General features: G+C 40.2%; 1 protein-coding gene across 2 annotated transcripts in view; it reads right to left on the bottom strand.

Moving 5' to 3' along the window:
* sema3fa (sema domain, immunoglobulin domain (Ig), short basic domain, secreted, (semaphorin) 3Fa) overlaps positions 1 to 20,541 on the bottom strand; it is a 47,038-nt gene extending 26,497 nt beyond the window's left edge. Inside the window, exons 1-2 of one of the 2 annotated variants that reach the window (XM_063473863.1) lie at positions 20,229 to 20,541; positions 18,685 to 18,838 (exon numbers count right to left, since the gene is read on the bottom strand). In XM_063473863.1, the coding sequence (XP_063329933.1) occupies positions 18,685 to 18,838; positions 20,229 to 20,432 (358 nt within the window). In that variant the 5' untranslated portion in view covers positions 20,433 to 20,541. Of the gene's footprint in view, positions 1 to 18,684; positions 18,839 to 19,279; positions 19,652 to 20,228 lie in introns of those variants that run through there. The other variant, XM_063473864.2, reaches the window with a different exon arrangement.
* Between the last annotated feature and the right edge of the window lie 929 nt (positions 20,542 to 21,470).

The following is a 21,470-nucleotide window of genomic DNA, read 5'->3' as shown; positions in this document are numbered from 1 at the left end:
TAAAGATTCACTACCAGCGTCAAAGTGCAAGACCCTCCTACGGGTTCGGACACATCACAGCTGTTGTGGCAACATAAGGTCAACAGATCAGTGTATTCCGTCATTGCCCAGGTAAAGTCTGTGTTTACGTTTTTGTTTACGGAGACTCATTTTAGCATTTCCTTTATTTATTTATTTTGCATCTAAAAAACTATGGCAAACAAACGCAAACAATCCCTTGGGTGGTGGTCAGCCTCATCAGAGGAACTGGTCACGTGGTATGATGTAGTCCAACTCTTCTTGGACAGAAACTGGAAACTTTATTCTTCTTCTCTTCTGGAAATCCAGTTCACTCCACAGGCAGCCATATGTGGGAAGGTGCAGGCACAAGTTTTTTTCAGCAAATCCTCCTAAAGGTTTAATGTAAGTGACAAAAATGTCTAGCAGCTGTAGAAATCAGGACTCTTGTCTCTCAGGGGGAATGGAGAAAATAGTGTTGCATTGTTTTAAAAACCACACCGTCCACAGAGGAAGGTGGTCAGACAGATTTGGGGGTCACAGGAAACCACTGCTTATTTGAGGTTCTGAACTGACGGTCTTTTGTGACACCACAAATATCATTCCAAATCTGATAAAAAGGGTTTTGTGCATTAATCAAGCATTGTAGTATTGTCCAATTGGAAAAACTCTTAATTCAAGTCCAGATAAGCCAATAAACAATGCAATAATTTATATCAGCTGGGATCAAAACGAATGAACTTTTAAATTCACATTTTTAAGAAAATGACTTTTGAATTATTCCTTTAATTTAAAAAATGAAACCAAATCATTTCCCAGAGAGCAGCGACATGTAAACAAATATCTCAAGATCATTTATCACGTTCCCATCCAGCAACAATTTCTTCACACTGAACATTTCCATCAGCCTTGCCCACCACCATGAACAATGTGGGAATCCTTTAAAGATATATGCATACAGCTCTAGTAAATATATTATAGCAGCTATACCACCCCTATTTACATTAAATCATACCTGTTTAACGCCATTGTCATTTATCAACAAGCTTCCTCAAACACCTCTCATATTCTTTGGCTTGTCTGATCCTGCTAGTATCCACTAGCCTCTGTCTGCATACCAGCCCACTGAGATAACAAATGCCTTTTTTCTGCCGAATCTTTTTCTCTTTTCTTTGGCACCCAGCATGCCGCAGGTGGAAAAGGTAGAGAAATGCGGGAAATGTGTTCAGTGAAGATGTATTTTGCTCCTGCTGTCACTCTTGTTCTTCACCCATTTAAATTAGATGTATAAAGAGGGTTCTCAAGTGGCATGTCTAATAACATTAGGCCTTTTGAACAAGTTTTGACATTTTCATTAAAAAACAAAAGAAAAAAAGAAAAAAGAACATAAAATCTATTTTTATTGCTACTTACCAACTATGATATTTGATTGTGTAAAATAAGATGATCAGTAAAACTTTGTAATATTAACATAACACTGCCATTAAACCCCAATGATCAGACAGGCCAAGCTTCAAGGCCACCAAAATCTCTGAAATTATCATTCTACAACCCACTGATGTGGAAGTGCCAGAAGCCCATCTGAGTCAGCTCAGTTGACATTATGCCACATACCCTGCTGCTGCATACATCCACTTGACCCCACGTCACAGCTACACAATAGCGGGGTTACCCCCGACCAGGTACGTGTCACCACACATCCCCAGTTAAGCCTTGTGCACTAATGCTGCATGACAGGCAAAAGACAACCAGATAATTCTCGACAATCATGCGGCTGGTTGTTGAGCAGTGTGGTGTGGTCGTCCGATGGACTGCTGTAGTTTGGACCTCCTCAGCTGTCTGACAGGCTTTGTTCTCAGAAACTGTGGAGTTACGCCTTGGTGCAATGACAGAAGCAGGCATGGAAGCTCATAAGACCTTAGTGTCCTTTTGAAGCCAGCTTAAAGGGCCCAATTAAAGGAAATATAATTCCAAATGTTTCCTGCACCATCTGTTGCACTGTCACATTCTTGACAGACTACTGACACCATTTATTTGACAGTAGCAGAATAGCATTGGGTATGGCAATGGTAATCTATTGGCCAGTCAATTTCAGTATGAAATATCTCAACTTTGGACGAAATATTCATTGAATTTTCTAGAAATTTCCACACATCCCCAAGAGGATGAGCACCAGTGACATCTGGGGATCTTCCTGAATTTTTCTCTAATAGTTATTTCACCAGATATTAGCTGCTGTTGACATTCATGTCTCGTTTAGAATTGGAGTACACTGATAAATGATCATTTGTTTACATTGAGATATATTACAAAGATATTCCCATAAATATAAATATTTATGGGCTGCCACTACGAGCAATTATTGACTGACACTTCCATGAAGGTCAAGATTCTTCAAAACACTCCCTCAAGAGATGATCTTTCCCAGACGAATCAAATATAACATTCCTCCAGTAATCCACTCCATTAGAGGCCAGGCTGTGCACTGGTCAACCAGCAGATCAATGGCATTGATCCCACAAGATGACTGTAAAGATAATTACATTCAGAGGAAAAAACAAACAAAAACAAAACTCTGCCTCCAAGTACAAGTACTGAAACAACAAAATTGGCTAAAAAAAGTTAATTAACCTGCAAAAATTCTCTTGAAAGTTGAACATATACTCAAACATACACATATATTCCCTGAAAAGTTTTTATACGTAATACCCGAGCTTCTTTTACTCAGGAGCAGCCCAGAAACAATATTATGCTTCTTCTTATGGCCGAGGCGAGAGTAGTTGAGCCCCACTAATGCCTGATGTTGTTTTAAAGCGTTTCATTTCTTTGATTTAAGCTGCTTACACCAAATATCTCCTATAACTAAATCCCCCTGAGAAAAAGACCAAAATGAGGCAGCAACTATATCTCTGTGCGTCTGATTCTGTGTTGTGTGTCTACCAAGTCCAGCAGCCTTCACTTTTGTGATTCTTTTATGTTTTGTGGCTTTTATGCAAGGACTGACACTTCAGACAAACTTATATTCTGTCTGCAGACAACAGCAGTTATCACTGAGTCTAGCATCCCACTGCCTCTTTTCATCAATCATCTTTTGTTCGTCACCCTTTAAACACTAACCCTTTTTGGATTTTAGTACATTTGCAAGCATTAGAGAGATTCAATGCAGGCTCACATCAACACAAACACATGCGTGCACACGGGGGTTTGATTCTGACATTGAATGAGATCAGCGGGAAAGTTTGGTGAGAGCTGCGGGAAGAAAAGAAAGTAGGGAAGGCCAACTGGTGAGAATTAGCTGACTGGGTGCTGTGAGTGAAAGAGCATCCATGTTAACTGTCTACTTGCTGTCTGTCAGTCTATCTGGCATAAATAGGAGGAGATGAGTGGGGAAAACAAAGTGGGAGATGATGACCATCAGTCAGGGGTATTCATATTTTCTTAGCGCCTGTATGATGGACATAGGCTATAGTAAGAATGTGGGAGTTGGGGAGAGGAGAGTAGGAGCAGAAAGGGGGGAGGGGTAACTGAAAGAAACGTAGAGCCACAGAAGCTTTAGAAATAACTTGATTTTGGGATATCTTTGAGATCTATTAATGCATGCTTGTTTTGCATCTGTGGTTTACAAAGGGTCTCTGCAAAGACAACAAAATGACACAGTGGCAAGAGAGCTAATCCTAACTTTAAAGTGCAAAAATACATCACAGTTGCAGCAGGGACTACAGGTGGAACTATAATCTCACAGACAAACAGTGAATTTCAATGCCATAAGCTTTAGTGTTACCTTTTTCTGACAAGCAGTATCAACTTCCACATGTGACTACAGAAGTATTAAGCTCTGAAGTGAAAGACCTGGATTATTTAAAAATGACGGGGCCTTGCAGAAAATAATTACAGGCTAAAAATGATCATTTACATTCCAGCAGGTTAAACATGCGCTTTAAAAGCAGAAAATGTCTTTCAAGACGAAACACGTTGGCAGCCATTATATCTTTAATGGATAAAGTGAATTGTCTGCTGAAGGTGGGCCCCACTCTCTCATACCACCCTGCAATTAAAGTAAAGCTATCCAAGGTCAGGCTGAGTGACAGGCTGACAGACCTATAGATTACTGTCTGTCTGTGTAATTCACGATCCTTTCTGCTTCTCTTGCGGACTGGCGCACACACTCTGAAATTTTTAAACACCAGTGCTTGGTAATTTGGCAGCTTTTATGTTTGATAGACAGCTGGGACATCCTACCTTGTGACCCTTGTGGCCTTTTTTTCCCACCCATGACCACGAGGGTCAGCATTCAGGGGGTGTCTGTTTAAGAACAGAGCTCAAACAATGTGTGAATAGCTATGGTTAGGTTCAAATTCATTCGAAGTTTCCCAAGTGAAACTGTGATACTGAATGGTGAGATTTTTCGCAGATATAGGAGGCAGAGGTATCAAAATTGGCAGAGTTCAAAGTGAGGAATGGAGAACAGATGGATAAAATCATAGAAAAAACAGATACAAGATAACTTGTCTGCCCTACACAGCCCACATCAAGGCCTGTCACATAAGACCTTCGTGTCAATGCCGTGCAGCAATTACTGCACTCCAGGCATGAAATGGGCAAGTGAGATTGGCCCTTGTTCAAATTGCAAGCTTTATCAATTACATACACCATGTGGAACAAAACTCTGGATGCAACGGATCAGAAAATGGTGAAGAATTTTCTGGTATGTTATTGTTGGCAGTTCTGCTCTGTGAGATTTAGTATGCAGTGGAGGTAGATAAGAAATGTTGAAATGACCTTTTCAGCAGTTAAGCAGTCATGACACAGTTAAGCCTCCACCAGCACATTACATTGTGCTCTAAAATTCAGTGGTTCGTAGCTATTTGGGTTTAGGCTCATATGTCGCAGCATACATACGTCTGCACTTTTACATCCATCATGTTTAACAAAAGAAAGTATTAGCTGGAAGCACATGTTTTGATGGGAGAACGATGACGACAGATAGAGAAACACGAAGAGCAACACAGAATGAGAGGAAGGTAGGGCGCTTATCAGTTGGAAGGAGGCACCTTGCGTGACAGTGGGAAATGCTGGTCACAGTCACCCTCCATCCCTCCTTGCATGGTGTGCTGAAAGAGGCCAATGATTGCACAGACACATAGAGGCTAAAAATGCTCTTATCTTGCACTGTCATACCTTGTCATAAATCAGTGCTTAGCCATCCGCTCTGCACTGATAAGGAACCCAAACACAGACTATTCTACATCAGGAATGGAGAGAGACTTTTTTCCTTTATGAGTGGCCCCTCTCACCCACTCACACTCCCATCTCCTGTCTTCGTTATCATTTTTTCATTCATCAGATCTGAACGGCAGACAAGTTTCTTTCTTTTTTTTTTTGTGCCTGGGATTTGTTTGTTTGCAGCTTGCCATATTTTCTCTTGTAGCTTTTCCAGCAGTCTGGTTATGATCATCTGAAGAACTAGTGAATCATTCGCAGCACTCACACATGATAGAGCTGGGAGAGCTGAGGGATAGTCTTTTGATTGTCATGCAACTGGGTCCTGCAATAGAAAAATATTTTGCAACAAAGATATTTAAACTGAATCTGAAAATAGGCTGTCAAGAGACTACTGCGATACAATAAGTGTATGCTGCGCAGTTTATCTCATATTTGGTAGGCGAGGCAATACATAATCCCCGCAGCTAGGTTCTTATCTTAACAATTTATGTGTTTTCATAACTGAGGAAATATTCTTAGTGCTTTTTTTCCCAATGACCTTTCCAATTACCTTTAGCGTTGAGATAACCTTTACAAAACATTATCACTCTCAGATAAAAAAAATAACTCACTCAGGTTATATTAGGCAATCTTAACACTTAAAATCCTTGAAGCACTGGAGCATGAGGAAGCTATAATATAACATCATCCTAAGGGAAAAATTACACTTCTCATGCACTCCATACTGTATTATTTATATCTTGTCTACTACACAGAAATTTCATTTTGCTGTCCACAACACCCACTAGGCTTAACTTCCTGTTGGACAACCCTGTGTGTTTGTAAAAATGCTGGGCTCCTCTGTGGAAGTGAAGCATTGTAATTTTGTGGGGTATTTGAGCCTTTATTTCGTAAGGACAGGCGCTGAGGAAAAGAGCAAGACAGCAAGTTTTCAACCCAGGGATCTGCTGCTCCCATGTGCTACACTTGCAACATTTTGACTATCAGCTTGACTGCACATACAGCAGTAGTTTTGGGGCAGTTGTGACTCGGGATGTAGAGTGGATCGTCTACTAATCAGAAGGTCGGTAGTTAGATCCTTCAACTTAATGTCAAAGTATCTGTGGGCAAGATGTGGATTCATCATGGGCAACTCTGGATTCAGTAAGTCTGTGAATGTTAGGTTAAAAAAATTGAAGGTAGTGAAAAAAAGCACATGAATGTGTGTGTACATGAGGCTTGTAGTAACAAATCATTTTGAGAGCTTAAATTGAGTAGAAAAGCACTATATAAGTGCCAGTATCTATTTACCATTTAGTTTTCACTACAAAAATCAACATAAATCAGTTAAAAACCAAACCATGCATTGTGGTATAGGAGATAAAAAAAAATGTTGAAAAGCAAACAAGGATCCTGTTGCTTTTAGGGTCTAATTTGCTCATAATGTCTTGCAATGATTTGTGAATACTCATGAACAGAAGGTTTAATAGGACGGTGTAATCTCGCCACGGTAGTGAAATGGTAAATTTCACACTGTGCACCAATCCTGTTTGTTAATGGCACTCGTGTAATCAGAGCCACAGGCGAATGAATTCTAAGCATCTCATGCTTTCTAAATACGATAACACTTGAACGAAGCGTCATTTGGATTGGAGATCATACTTTTTGTTTCCTCTGTCTGATTCTCAGCTGAACTGACCACATTAAAACTAAATCTGTCAGCCATGGAAAATAGTTTGTGCCTCTGTGTTTGTGCCAAGAGGTGCTGCCTCTTCTAAGGTTCCTGAAAGGCTGTCTGTGGTCTTCCATCATTGTAGTGTGGTGAAGCACAAGATCCAGAGGAGCATCAATCCATCTAACATGAAATCCTACAGAACATGAAAGCCCAGGATCATAGCCAAGCTTTGAGTAATGACTGTTTTGCCATTTGTGCCAAGAGGAGAAAAAGTGAGAGACGAGAATGATGAGAGGCAGAGGGAGAGTGAGCAGAGGGAGGCAAAGGACAGACAGAGATGCTTTGAGCGTTAATGCCATGCCAATATTGTATGCCACTCCCCCTCTGCCTCCCTGGGGACATGAATGAAGTAAATGAATGATGGACCCAACCCACATGAACGCCCCTCTTCTATTGAGACCAAGCAGTCCATTCACGGGGATGAGTGAGGCGTCGACACCAACAACAACAATAACAACAGCAACATAGGAGGCCCTTACTCCCATTTCTCTTTCATACATATGTATGCAGTAACACAGGCACACACATATGGCGCATACACCATGGACAACACTGCCAACATACCATTAAGGACACCTAGAGAAGGTTCCTGAGAACAGGGCTGGCTAACAAAGCTGGAGGCAAAGGGGCGTAAATAGGCCAGGCATGGAGAAAAATCTTGGCATAGCGTCAATGCAACCGCTACAATGATTACGGATGAGAGGCCATATCCTCCCATCCACAATCGGCACATTATCAGGAAGCACATCAGTGTATAAACCCAGAAAACACAGCTTGGAAAACTCATGTTCTACCCCATTCTGCCCTTCCTATTGTGCCCAGTTCTTCTCTGTTGCTCTTCCAGGACTAAATGGGTTCAGGGGGTTCTCTGCCACACAAGCGTGATCTCACTCAAAGCTCTGACCTTGAAACTCAGTCATTCCTTGCCTGAAGCCAAAGCAGCTAATGGAACGTAGGAAATACAAATCCGATTCAAGCGAAATCAATCTGACAAGGAAAGCTTTGCTATTTACTGAGCATTTACATCTCAAACTTTGAAGGTGGGTTCAGTAATGATGTTAGCATCTGACAGAGGCTCGGTTTTCACCAGTTATGCATCATGCAGAGAGAATGTATGTAGAGCATATGAAGGGAGAGGTTAGTAACTAAATGATGAAATACAACTCTGACAGGAGGCAGGAGGAGGAGGAATGTTCTTGCTTTTTTTTAATCCAATAGTGAGACTGCTGCAGCCTCCCACAGACTCATGGTCAGACTCAACCATAGGCCTCATTTCTGCCACAATCACAGACAGCTACTTGGTAGTTATCCAGTGTGTATACTCAGAGACTTTAACAGACTACATCTCCCACACCTGCAAAAGAAAAAAAAATATCATACGATTACAGGTATTTGATGTTATTCGGCTTTCTGCCTAAAGTCAGCTTTGGCCCATCACTTAGGAAAGCAAGCATTTCCCATAAAACCAACTTGGCGATGTGTAATGGTTGTGAAATATTTGTACAAGTTTGTACTTTGCTTTCAAAACATTTTGTGTTGCTGGTGAAGAGATGTGTGACACACTTGGGGCTTTAGTCCAAATTTCTTAGAGCACTCCTAAGCCAATCTGTATGACAATATGTGCATGTGAATAAACACACAGCAGTTTTTATGGATTCCAACATTAGGCTTTGCAGCACGAGGTTACAGCCAGGCCATTGGCACAGGACTGACCTGTGGAGGCTGTCCATGAAGGCACAAGCTGAAGTAAACCATCTCATCCAACACTCATATACAACTAATGGGAAGCAGACACAAAATTCGACCCGAGTATGCCTTTTGCGCACCCACGCTCCTCTCCTCCTTTTCATTCTCAAATCCTTCCATTTATCCACTCTGCTCGGGCTGAGATAGCAAACCTGACACTGATGCCCTGTAGTCCATTAGCACTCTTAGAGCCTTCTCTGAATCAGCTCTGTTGCTCCCTTCACCTTTTCCTCCTCTCAGCCTGTCTTCCCGACAATCCTCATTTCTCTCTCAACCCTTATCTGGCATTCTCTGTCTTTCTGTATGTCCTCCTAGATATCTGAGTTGGAACAAGGCAAGTTCAAAAGGCTTTTATAGCATTTACAGTCGTCACTATGTGTTTTGATTTTTCAACTTTTACTTGTCACTATCTTGTGTATGCGACTACAGTGCTGTGCTATGCATACTGATATCTGTTATTTACTTTAAATGAAGTTTTAAAGTTTTTCTTTTTTAACTGGATTTCTTTAAAGTTGAACATATCCGTACCTGTTCACGGGAACGAAGCCTATCACAGTTCAAGTCAGATTCAGATAATACTAGAGTGATGCAGCTGCAGAAAATCCTCTTAGACACATGATACCACTGATAACTCTTCTACACATCATCGCTTCTAATGCAAAGTCACTCTCAAACAGACCTGTTATTGCAGATAGGAAAAGCCCCCCAAAAGGATGAAGACTCCAAGATTTTATGTGTTCTAATCCAAATAGATCAATCCTTTCTGTAAGATGCAATGGTTTAAACACTAGACAAACAGTACAGTGGGAAGTGTTGCTTGGCCAATCAAGCCGATTATAAATGTTGCCTGCAGAATGTACTATGCAGATAAATGTACATGCCTCAAACAAAACACTGGATAGTGATTTTGGAGAAAATATTTTCTGATTATAAATATTACTGTTTCAGCCATAACCTATACTATTGATAAAAACTAGAACAACAACAAATCCTTGCACTTGGAACGCTTCTTTTAGCAAAAGTTGAGTATTTTTGGTTGATTAATGATTGCTTGGGATACATTAAAGTTGCTAATTTCTAATTCATGTGATAATACGTTTGGGGAAATTTCACTCACATCTGAAAGGCTTAATTTATGTATTATTTGTACTGGAAAAAACTATTCATCAGATCTATGGTCACTCAGGTCTTTCTGTGTGGAGTTTGCATTTTCTCCCAGGGCCTGTTTGGATTCCCTCTGGGCACTCTATCAACCTCCCACAGCCCAAACACATGCATGTTAGGTTAATTTGTGATTCTGAATTAGGTGTGAATGTGAAAGTGAATGCTTGTCTTTCTCAGTTAGCCCTGCAGCAGGCTGTTGACCTATCCAAGCTGTACCCCGCCCCTTGCTTTGTGACAGCTGGATTAGGCTCCACCCCCACCACAACCCTGAATTGGATAAGCGAGAGAAAATGAATGGATGGATATTAAATGTTTGAAAGCCTTCCAAAGTAAAAATGAAGCAACATTACGTTGCTATTCAAGGTAGTGTATATTTAGTAACACAGACACATACATATACAGCCATATAAGACAGTAATGTATGTACCCTGAAAAGTATATCATCTAATATTTTCAAAATGGGCATCATAGGAATGAGGTCACTGGCACTGCAGTAACTAGATCCAAACACTGACAGAAAATAAAAATGAATGATAGCTGTCTAAGATAAACAAGTAGAAAGGTGCCCTTGACCCCCTGTCTCCTTAATTTCAGTCTGAGTTGTGAACCCGTGAAGACTCCCACACCTCAGTCACATCTGGAGAGCAAGTCTAGTCCCGGTGGAGCCGCTGCACAGGACTAAATCCTTAATTTATTCGCTGCCCAATTCTCCATTTTTTCAGAAGATCACACCACAACCTCATCAAAGTCTATTGTTTTAACAAATGTATTGTCTCATTTGTCTTAACTGAGCCTTGAAGACTGGATGCTGCTGCTTTACCTCAGGGTTGCCTGAGAGTAGACGAGACAGCAAATATCTGGGGAAATAAGCACAAAGCTGTGATTGCATCCCACCTCATCTCTGTAGAGAGAATCATTTGAACCCGATTCAGTTTGTGAGGAGTGACAGGTAGATGCTGCTATGGCAACCAAACCAAAGCAGTGTCATGGATAGCAGCTCTTTACAGAGGAAGCTCTGCAAGCATGTGAGCACCCACACACACACATATGCACACACACACACATGCACACACAAACAAACAATGCAGACATAACCGCATGGACTTAAAATGAATATTAGAAGACTCTCCCATTCCTCCCTGTCACTCTGAATCTTAAGAAAACCGCAGCATCCTCTCTAACTCCATCTCTAAGCACTCTTCCTCTTCCGCTCCCTCACCGTCCTGTCCGTTCTGCAGGTGGTGAGGTTCATCACAGCCTGCTAAATAATCTGCCTTTAATAAGGATTAAAATCACACCTCAAGAATTATCGGCTTATTATTGAACTATCCCTTACAATAACTAATTTTCTTCAATATGTCTCTCTAACATGAAGGAGTAAAAAAGCATATGTCTGACATCTATTTTTATCTTGTCTGCCACTTTTCGATAAAAAAAAAAGAAAAAAAGAGTGCAGCGAGGACCTGAAACACAAACACCAGGATGTACACATGTTCAGACTTTCTATCACTCCCCTACACATCCTTCCTTCACATAGAGGTGCATCCATCATAGTGTGACTGTCTTTCTGTCCCTGCTGAGTGTTGCCCCCGTTACACAACTCACGAAACTGTAACAGCTGTTAATGCATCCCCTGCATGCCGAACAAGTTAAGTACATCAGCCGTGGAGCATCCTTAGTTAGAAACATCCAAATACGAAGCTTAAAGGTTGAATGTGTACAAAAGTGATATCGTGCAAAAGCTAATGATTATGATTCATAGTATGATGATACCAGTTTTGCAATTTAAATGAGTGTTGCAGTCAAGGTCAACATTGTCCAGTGGAAAGACTAAAATTTGGGCAACTTGAATTCATCATGGTATCAATTTTGAACCAATAGCTGTGGCACACAGACACTAACTGTTCTATCTACACTGTTAAAAAAAAATCCTAGAAAAACAGTAATATTCCGGCAGCTGGGGCGCCAAAATAATGCCATCAAATAACAGAAAATAACTTTCTCATAAAAATACAGTTATTTTCAGTAATGACAATACAGTTTGTTGCCCTAATTTTACATGGGATTTTGCCTTTTTCAAGTGCTTTTAAACATTAAATTAGGAACATTTTAATGTGATTAAACAATGAAATTACCTATAAACAAGGTCAATGAATGTGGCAATATGAATAATAATACTTAAATGTACAGAAATATACAGGTAACAGTTGGTTTACATAATAATGGATTGCATGCCCTGGGACAGACTGACAGAGGCGAGGCTGCCATATCGCACCATCGGCCCCTCTGGCCATCACCAGTAGGTGGTAGGTGAAGTGTCTTGACCAAGGACACAACGACCGAGAGTGTCTGAGCCGGGGCTCGAACCGGCAACCTTCTGATTACAAGGAGACCTGCCAACTCTTGAGCCACGATCGCCCTAAATAGCAATAATAGTAATAATTATTTGATGTTACAAAAGTTTATAAGAATCATTTCATATATTTTTCCATAGCATTACATTTGAATTTAACAGTTCAATCTTTCAAATAATGGACAAATATTTGTGAAATCATGATACATTTGTGAATGTATTTTAACAATCTAAATATGCATATGTACAGACAAATACTTTTAAAAAACAAGAAAATTATGTTTTATTACATTTACAGTGATTTTACGTTAATTTACATTTGAAATGTGAAATCACAGTCTATTTATGTAAATTTAATGATATTCTAGAAGAACAGAACAAAACTGTAAAATACACAGTAAAATACTTTTATATTAGGACTTTTTCTTACAGTGTAATATAATATATACATGTTGATATTATATGTAGAAACCTTTCATAAGGCTGCCATAAAACGTAATTGTTTTTATTGGTCAAACATAGCGATTCTTTTTAAAAGAAAACAATGAAAATGCCAACAGTGTTAAGAAAAATCCTAAACTCGAGACCTCTCTCCTACAATGTAGTTCTAACTATAATATAGTCTAACGTGTACTTTGTGGGTCACCAGTTTTAGAGAGAGAAAACTTTGCACATGCACACAAAAACATACATTTATCAAAGCACAAATTTTCATCGTCATAAAGCTGTCAGTGCAAGGTGAAGGGGAGGAAAAAGTAAACAAAACCCAGACGGAGGGAGTGAAAATAGATAGACCCAAATTGAGGTAAAGATATGTGAATTTATAGTTAGGGAGGGCATTGTCTGCACCTATAGCAAAACTCAAGTCGGTAACTCAAAAAGTTTCAACTCTGATCAAAAACGACATAAAGATACAGCCTGGGTGCCCTGCATATTCATTTTTAGTCGCATCTGCTCTAAAAAGCTTATCCTGATGGAGCTACATGATCATATCTGCTCCTCCCCTCTACAAATAATTAAAACTATGATTAAAATGCCTAAAAGTAGGAATCATAAATAGCAGGGTGATTACAGTTTCATTTGAATGTTGAGCATTTTTATCACCACAGGGGGACAGGGGGTTCTGCATGCCGGCTCAGAAGAAATATTTAAATTGAGGGAAAATGTTTTCAATGCGGTGCCTTTCATTGAGAGCAATGATGTGTGTGTGTATTAGTCTCTGTGGCATCATTAAAGAGTGGGGAGCCAGTAATTTACAGAGTGAAAATTACTATAAAAGGGCTACATAATGCACACATATAATTTCCTTTCAAGCTTCAGCACTTACTGCATGTTAGTTGAGCTGGTACGTGAAACCTTCTTTAGCCTTCAGATGTCCACCCACTCCCCACTTACACATTCACTTGCTAGCTCACCGTTGTAGCTTCTTCTTAAGTAAAGTCTGGGCAAAACAGCTGCCCCTTTTTTTGCGTTTTGCATGTGCTAAAACGACATGCCCCTGCTGTGGGTTGCACATGGGGTGATCTCCTCCCGCTGCTCACACTGCCAGTCTCATCAACAGGCAAGTAGAGAGAGGGTGTGAGTGTAGAGTAAAGGCAGAGGAGGAGGATGACGAGGCAGAGGAGGAGAGGAAGATAAAAAGAGAAAGAAACAGACAGGAAGGACACTATATTTAGCACTGGAGCTGTCGCCTTCTGTTTTTCTCTCCTGAATAATCATAGTTTGACAGAATGTATCCTGCAGAGCAGAGGTTGCTGGGATGCACATCCCTCCCCTCCTCCACAAACATCGTCTCTTGAGAGAAAGTAGCAAAGTGTAGTAATAATTGCTGAGGGCTTGCGTGCCACAGTCAGCACATATTACATTCTGGAAACATTTTTTGATACCATGACATTCTGTAATGGAGATACTAGGAAAAACCAGATTATGACTACAAACTGCCAACAGGTGCAGTCTTGCATGGATGCATACAGTGTGTGGAGTATATTAGAATAGTTCAGCTAACTAAATAGTAATATGAATTTGGGACATTTATAAAAAAAAAAAAAAAAAAGAAAAAAAAAGCCCTGAACCCTCCATCCCCCATCTTCACACAGAATTTGCTTTCATGTGGGCTGGGGAAGTGAAGGGTTGTGCTAAACGTGTTAACCTCAGGTACCAGTGACGTTGTGCTGGGAAAGAAGCAAACATGCACAGCTGGAAGGCAGAGTTGCACACAGGGTTTGAATTTGATAACGCTGTATACGGTTAGAGCAGCGTAAATGCTCCACAGTGAACTTTAGTTGGGACAAAAAGTGTATATTTGTTTGCCAAAAACTACTCCTTCTTCTTCTTCTTCTTCTACTAAAAGCTAGTGTCTCAAAAACAAACATCAGTTGTTTGACAAAAATGTTGCTTCTATTTGCACTTTCTTTCCAAAAGCATTAATCAGCTTCGCAATTTCAATATTGCCTAATATTTTCACTTATCTTTAAAAATACAAATGATTTAATTCTAAATTTTCACTTATTCATTATATTGGGCGAAAAAAAATGTAGAACGAAAATGTAAAACTTTTCTAACTCCAGTTTGCTTCAAATAAAAATAATGAAGAAATGGAAAGGATGTGAATACTTAAAACTATCTGAAAGAGTGAAACAACAAACCAGGTGAGTCACCCTGGAGCAGCACACTGAACTAAAGATTCTGTACAAAACTTTCATATTCAGATCAATTGAATTATCCCTTTAGAGCAACACTCTCAGCTCTCTCCACCTTTAGGCGAGTCAGATAGCTCCACACACAAAATAATTCATCACTAGGAAAAGCAATAACATAAGCACCCCTCACTATCAGTGATAATCTTTATTTATTCAATGCTAAATTAATGATTGTATTGTGGTAATGTACACTGTACGCTTCTCTGTGTGATCAATTATGTTTAACATCTCCGTTGATGCTGCATGTAATACAATAACATCCAATGTAATGTGCAATGTGGTCTGATGAGAAAACTAATTAAAGGCATTAGTTTTGTAACTGAACAGCAAGAAGATTTAGAATTATAAACTCGCTGGCTCAATGCATTTGCCATCTCCCCGGTGATTTGCTAGTATAACATGATGGTTTGGTGCAGCCTCTTTGCCTTTGATTGAAGGAGACCGAACAAGACAATTGAAGGAGGTTGCACGTGTTTTTTTTAACATCTACTGAAATGAATCAGGCAAAAACATATTCCTAGGCTTAATATCCACCCTGAGCAGCCAAGGATCATGTGCAAGCATGCAGGTTAGCTGTGGATAAGCTTTCAGCAGCTCATTGATTGCTAAGACTTGATTGCAGGCAGGTTTGGCCGAGGCTCTTAGCTCTGTCTCCGGTGTCAAAACTACATAAGAAGCAAGCAGGTTGGAAGAGGTGCAAGGGGAAAAGGGTTTCATTAGTGTCCCTTTGATAATCTGTTGAAAAGGAAGTGTTATCTCATGGTGAAGCAACGGTTATTATTAAAATGCTTACTTGAAACACAGGAGTCAAAAAGATGCCATCGTCTTAAAGAGGAATGTCATGATAATGTATGTAGGACAAATTTCTCTTGACATGTACCATATAAATGTACCTATAGTCACAAGAGTCAGTGAAAGGACTCCATTTGTGTAGTCAGAAATAGAACAAGCAACAAAATTCCAATTATCCATAGATTAAAGACATGAGGGACATGCCAGTATTTCTGATCTTCACTCTGAAAACTGCTGGGAGAGATGAGCAGATAGTGAAGTCTTTGTTCAGGCGTGACAATCATCGACTCATTAGATGGGACAAAAAGTCTGTTTGGGAGGGAGAGTACAAAGACTGAAGCCACATTAGGACTGTCCCCGAGAGTTAGTCCAATTACAGGACCGCCTGGCCTCGTCTTTGTTTCTCTGCTGCTTTCTTCTCAGAAGTAACCTTGCACCCAGGTGTTCAGAGGCTGAAGAAAAACAAAGTTAAATACTTTCAAATGTGCCTGAGGATTAGCCTAACAAGCTATTACTTGTTAATATGGTGCCATTCTCCCACAGTTTGAGGGCAGTTAACCTCGGGTGTGACTGGCTTCTGTTTGCAGGGTCACAACCTCTCAGAGCCATGCACACTAAAATAGCACGTGATTATAGGCCTTGTTTAAAAGTAAATATAGGAGTTCTCAGCAGCTGATCTAACCCAATCTCGCTCAGTCTTTATGACAAAGAATACATGTACATAGCTGCATAAATGTGACTTTTGTTGTACTATCATTAGATGAGAGTATTAAAACTTCACATGTTTTTTACAGTTACAAGGAGAGTAAAGGATCCAGGGGGACTTTATGTGCTGCTTGACAGAGTGATGCATGCTGTGTGTGCGTCTGCATGTGTTTGTCAGCTCTTTTGAAGTCTGGGTTGATGTTCTGCTTTGAATGGACATTCCTTTGGTCTTAGCCTCTGTTTGCACACTTGGCCCTTATCACAGTTAATAACTCAGCCTGCCCTAACATACTCAGTAGCTGCTTTAGTCAGAATTATCGGCTTAGGTTCATAGTGGTGGTTTACAAGGCAAACCTTTGTTTATTTTATGTGACGGAGATAGCGAAACTGAAATTATGAACCAATCCATACAGTTAAGAAAACAAAACAACACAAAAAAACAAAATTAAAAATTAGAAGGTCGAGTAAAAAAGCCCAGAGTCAAGCAATAACAGTGTAGGACTTTTTTTCTTTGCAGTCCCAAGAGAATCGACATGCAAACATCTCAATATAAAACAAGTTAAATTTCATCGTTAATAAAGTATATGTAGAAGTGCATGTAGAATGGGTTTGAAGGAAAGTAAGTAAATGGATAAAACGCAGTACTAAAGTTGTATGTGGATCTTATTGTAATATTTATTATGCACAACTGTGTGTAGCTATGTGTATGGCCCACAGTCTTTTGCTTTGATAGGGAGCAAACATTTGAAAGGCAAAGACAAATTGTGGAGTTTTTTTGTAACAAACTTGGATTTTAGCCAAACACAGCAAAATCTTCTCTGCCAGCTTCACAGAATGCAAATAATCAGTAGAAAGCGATACTGTCTAACCTTTATGGATAAATATGTGAAGCTGGGTCATAATGAGCAAATTCAGCATTGTAGTACAAAAAAAAACCCCAGCTGGGAACACTTAGCAGCCTACATTAGTATCTCTTTGTTTTATTTTAACTCCAAAATTGAGATGCTTGTTAAAATAGCTGGATGTTATCATACGGAGAATATTTAAAGTGAACATATTTGCATGGTAGCGCTAGTGTGATACACTGACGAGTTAAAAAAAACATTAATAAAAGCACATTACACAAGTATTCCCAGCGGTACTGTGCGAAACCAATACAATTAGGGAATGCAGAGCTTAGGTGCATTTCTAGTCTTCAGTTATCTGAAGTTGCCCTGTGAGGCATAAAGTAACCTCGAAAACTAATTAAAAACAAAAAGGAACTCATTAAAAGAAGTAGAAAATAAATGAACTCTTTTCTACCAAGTAAATGTGCAACCATTAGTGTGTGAAATCCAGCTTGATTAAAGACAAAGAGAAGTAGATGGGATTCGAGGGATGAAGAAAAACAAACAGATAAACAAAATATCTGAGGAGAAAAACCGGAGAATCGGAAAAGCCCCTGGAGCTTTTTAAAATCAGCTTAGCACAAAGATTGCAATATCAAGTAACACAATTGAAATCGAAGCAAACACCAGTGCTGTAAAAACACTTGACATGTAACATAAGTTATCCATCTGCGATATCTGTGATTTGATTTTCAGAAAAATGAAAATCCCGCGGGCTTTTTACATTCAGCATTCCTAGATGATCACATTTAGGCAACTTTCTAATACAAAGATGAGATTTGAAGTGCAGTAACCTCATAAACCGACCAGGATCTGAACTCATCTGAGAATTATTAAAGTGTTTTTAGGGACAAGTACTATAACATGTCAAGAACAGTTATGGATGCAATGACTATTCCAACAATGGAATGACAAAGCACTCGACACACTGCCACTGAGGCCTTTTAACGGGACAGATCAACACACACAGGGTCTCATGTGGCACTGGCTAACATTCATAACATGCTGGATGTGTACCCTGAGTTTGTGCTCAGCCAAGTGTTAAATCTGACTTGATTTCAGAAGAGAGCCGAGGTCACACAAAGGCCTGTTTAGGGAACAAACTGCATCCAGGCGATTGGATGAAGACATATTCTCTTACCCTGAATAGTCAGGACAATCAGCAGCGCATCTCCTCATCCCGCTCATCAAGCCTCTCTCACACAATCACACAATCAAACTCAGTGTTAACCACTGAAGGGACAAACGGCAGGCTTGCCAAGACCTGAATTCAGTCGGTGCCAGCAGTTAACCCAAGAAATCAAAGAGTGCTGACCGAAGTGGCAATCAAATCTGCATGTCTGAAGAGAAACACAGAACTACACCAACTAGGTCACAGACACAGCATTATTTTAAATGTCTTACCTTTGAAGGACAGGAAAATTCTGGGAGCAGACAAGGGCTCGCTGGGAGGGGGCAGCCCCCCAGATGATAAAGCTAGTAGGGCCAGCAACCAGCACAGTTTGTCCCACAACATTGTTCCTCTGTTTGTTAACAGGGACAAAGGAGAGTCCAGGAGCTGAGGGACAGACAGGGATGACCATCAAACAATGAGCAAAGCCCTTTCAATTCACAAAACTCGTACAGTAACCAACTCGTAGTTACTAAAGTAATTTGGTTGTTTCCTTGCAATCATTGGTGCATTATGCAGCTACTTTTGCCTTCATTAAAGTCAGACCACACAGAACACCAAGCAATGAGTGAGATACATGGCAAAAAATTGGATATGAATTAATGTAGATTTTTTTTCCTTTTTAAATTGGTTGCCTATCATATGGTGGAATCGCAACTTGATCGTTTCATTTTATTAAGCTGGGAATGGGCTGGAATCTCCTTCCAGCTGCAAATACCGCTGCCCGCCCCTAGCCACTCTCTGCAGATCTTCACTTTTCGAAACAGTGCAATGAAACGTGCGTAAAAATAAACGTTTAAGAGTTTAAAATAGTAACTGTTATTTTACAGCAAGAGCTTCGTTTCACCCGTTGTACACGGAGCTGCCCCCTTACGCCTGGCGCGCACCGGCAGTGCTCACAGATTAAATCACAAAGCGCATCAACATGCTGTTATCCGCCACAAAGAGAGCTGAAGATAATGTCCTCATAAAAGAATCTGAAGAGGTATCCGCGTGTGGACCAGGTGGCACAAATGCGCGTAACGCCAGCGCAAAAAGTCATGAGAAATGGCATCTGAAGCGCCAGATTTGGAAACAATAAAAAACAATTTTAGCGAAGGTGTCTTGCTGTAATTGTCTGCGCATGCCACAGATGTTGTAAACGCGGATCCGAGCATGAGGTCAAACTGTCAGTCAGGGTTTAAGATCAAGTTCCACATTAAGCCCCGAAGGCAGAACTCCAAAGCCGACCGTTAACCAAAATAAAGGCTGACTTGGCTTTTGAGTTATGAGGACACGAACATGAACCACGTGTCATTTATAACGTTAACGGGGATTTTAAGCGGTCAAAAAGAATCCGCTGAGAACTGCACATACGTTTCCTCTGAAGGTACGACATCACACGAAGTCAGAACTTTTAAGGTCTTTAAAAGAAACTCGCACTGGCGATTAAACTCTGCTCTTGGCTGTTGCAATATTTCAAAACAGTATTTCAGAGTATCGCTCATTAAAAACGACCTCCCACATGCGCCGGAGAGCCACACCAAAATATAAATATGCGCAAGCTTGTGCTGCTAAACACGAACCATTTCTAATATTCAAGACACATTTATTTTACAGACATTTCAAATACATCTCCTATTTATTACAGATTCTATCTTGCACATGTAGCGGAGACATTCTTCTTACTCGATTCCATTAAATGTGGCTTCCTATTGATTTAAGAGCGCATCTGTCACAAAATAAATACTTACTTTAACTTGTCATGTAGCTGAAAAGCACTTAGATTATGACCTACCATATGGTGACGTCCAGAGGATATTATGATATAGCTGGTCAGCACTGAAAACCATCCACAGATTGTTTGAGCTCCTCTGTCCGCAGGCAGGAGTATCAGTGTATCCGCCGCAGATCCCACACGATTATCCCAGAGCCAAACAAAGCTTGGGTTTAAATCAACTTGAAGCGGCCGCCTTAACTTGAAGTGATCTCTAAATCGCATTAACAGAATCTGTATTTTCCAGTCAAGAAGGTGACCAAGAAAGAATTGTTCCTGGTGCGTAGAAGGGAAGATCTTCAACCGTGCGCAGCGGCGCTCAAGTGTGTAGTGCTGGGAAGCGGCTTTTGCAGGTGGATAAGCTGAGGTCTCCCGGCTGTGGACACACCCATGGGGGAGGGAACCTACCTTTAGCATCCGTGTGCGTCGTCCCTGCTCAAAATTGAAGAGAAAACGTCTCTGCTCTGCACCTTCATACACTCCAGGTGGCTACAAAGGTAAACTTACTCAAAAGAAAGCATGACGCCTGCAAGTTAGTGAGTTTTCATGTTACTTTCAACATTGCATAGAAGAGTTGTCGCGCACCCTCTGCTACAACTGTCACAACCACTAACTGTAATTAAGCCTCACAGAAGAATCAGTTTTTACCTTTAATGACTTGCATCAGGGAACATCTGCATTCCCACTGCCTGTAATAAACATATCACATTTTCCATATATTCAGAATCTTCTGGAATTTTAAGTGTTAATAGTAGAGCATGAATAATGCTGAGTTCACGAGCCAGTGAGATTTTTTTTTATTCATGAAGTTCACTCAGTGTTTTCATATCTGTAAGCATTTATCTGTGTGACAACAGTGGGAAAAATTAAGTTAAAGTTTGCGGTAGATCAAAACAAAAACAAAAGTTCCTTTGAAGCTCTCACACTAGCTTAATAATTCTAATTCAACACCACAAGACTTGATTTCATAATAATAAACACATATAGAATCTAACACTGAATGCAGGGAACCCGTGATAATGTCTGAATGGGCTGTCCAAACTACAGCAATAATAGTCACACAGCTCTTTAGAGCTATAGTACTGCACATCCTGCGTGTCCAGTTGTCTTGTCCTGGCAGTGTCGTTGTATGGAATGGGACTTCCTCTTTTTGAATGCCACATGAATCACTCACTAGCTATTTTGACTCAGGCAGATAAGAAAGAAACAGAACAGTTGAGATGAGAGCATGCTCACGTTATTCACATGAGAAACTGTTTAAAA

The sequence above is a fragment of the Pelmatolapia mariae genome, linkage group LG5 (genome assembly GCF_036321145.2).
Source record: "Pelmatolapia mariae isolate MD_Pm_ZW linkage group LG5, Pm_UMD_F_2, whole genome shotgun sequence".
Taxonomy (NCBI): domain Eukaryota; kingdom Metazoa; phylum Chordata; class Actinopteri; order Cichliformes; family Cichlidae; genus Pelmatolapia; species Pelmatolapia mariae.
Note: the sequence above shows the minus strand (reverse complement) of the source record. Positions and strands in the feature narration are given on the sequence as shown.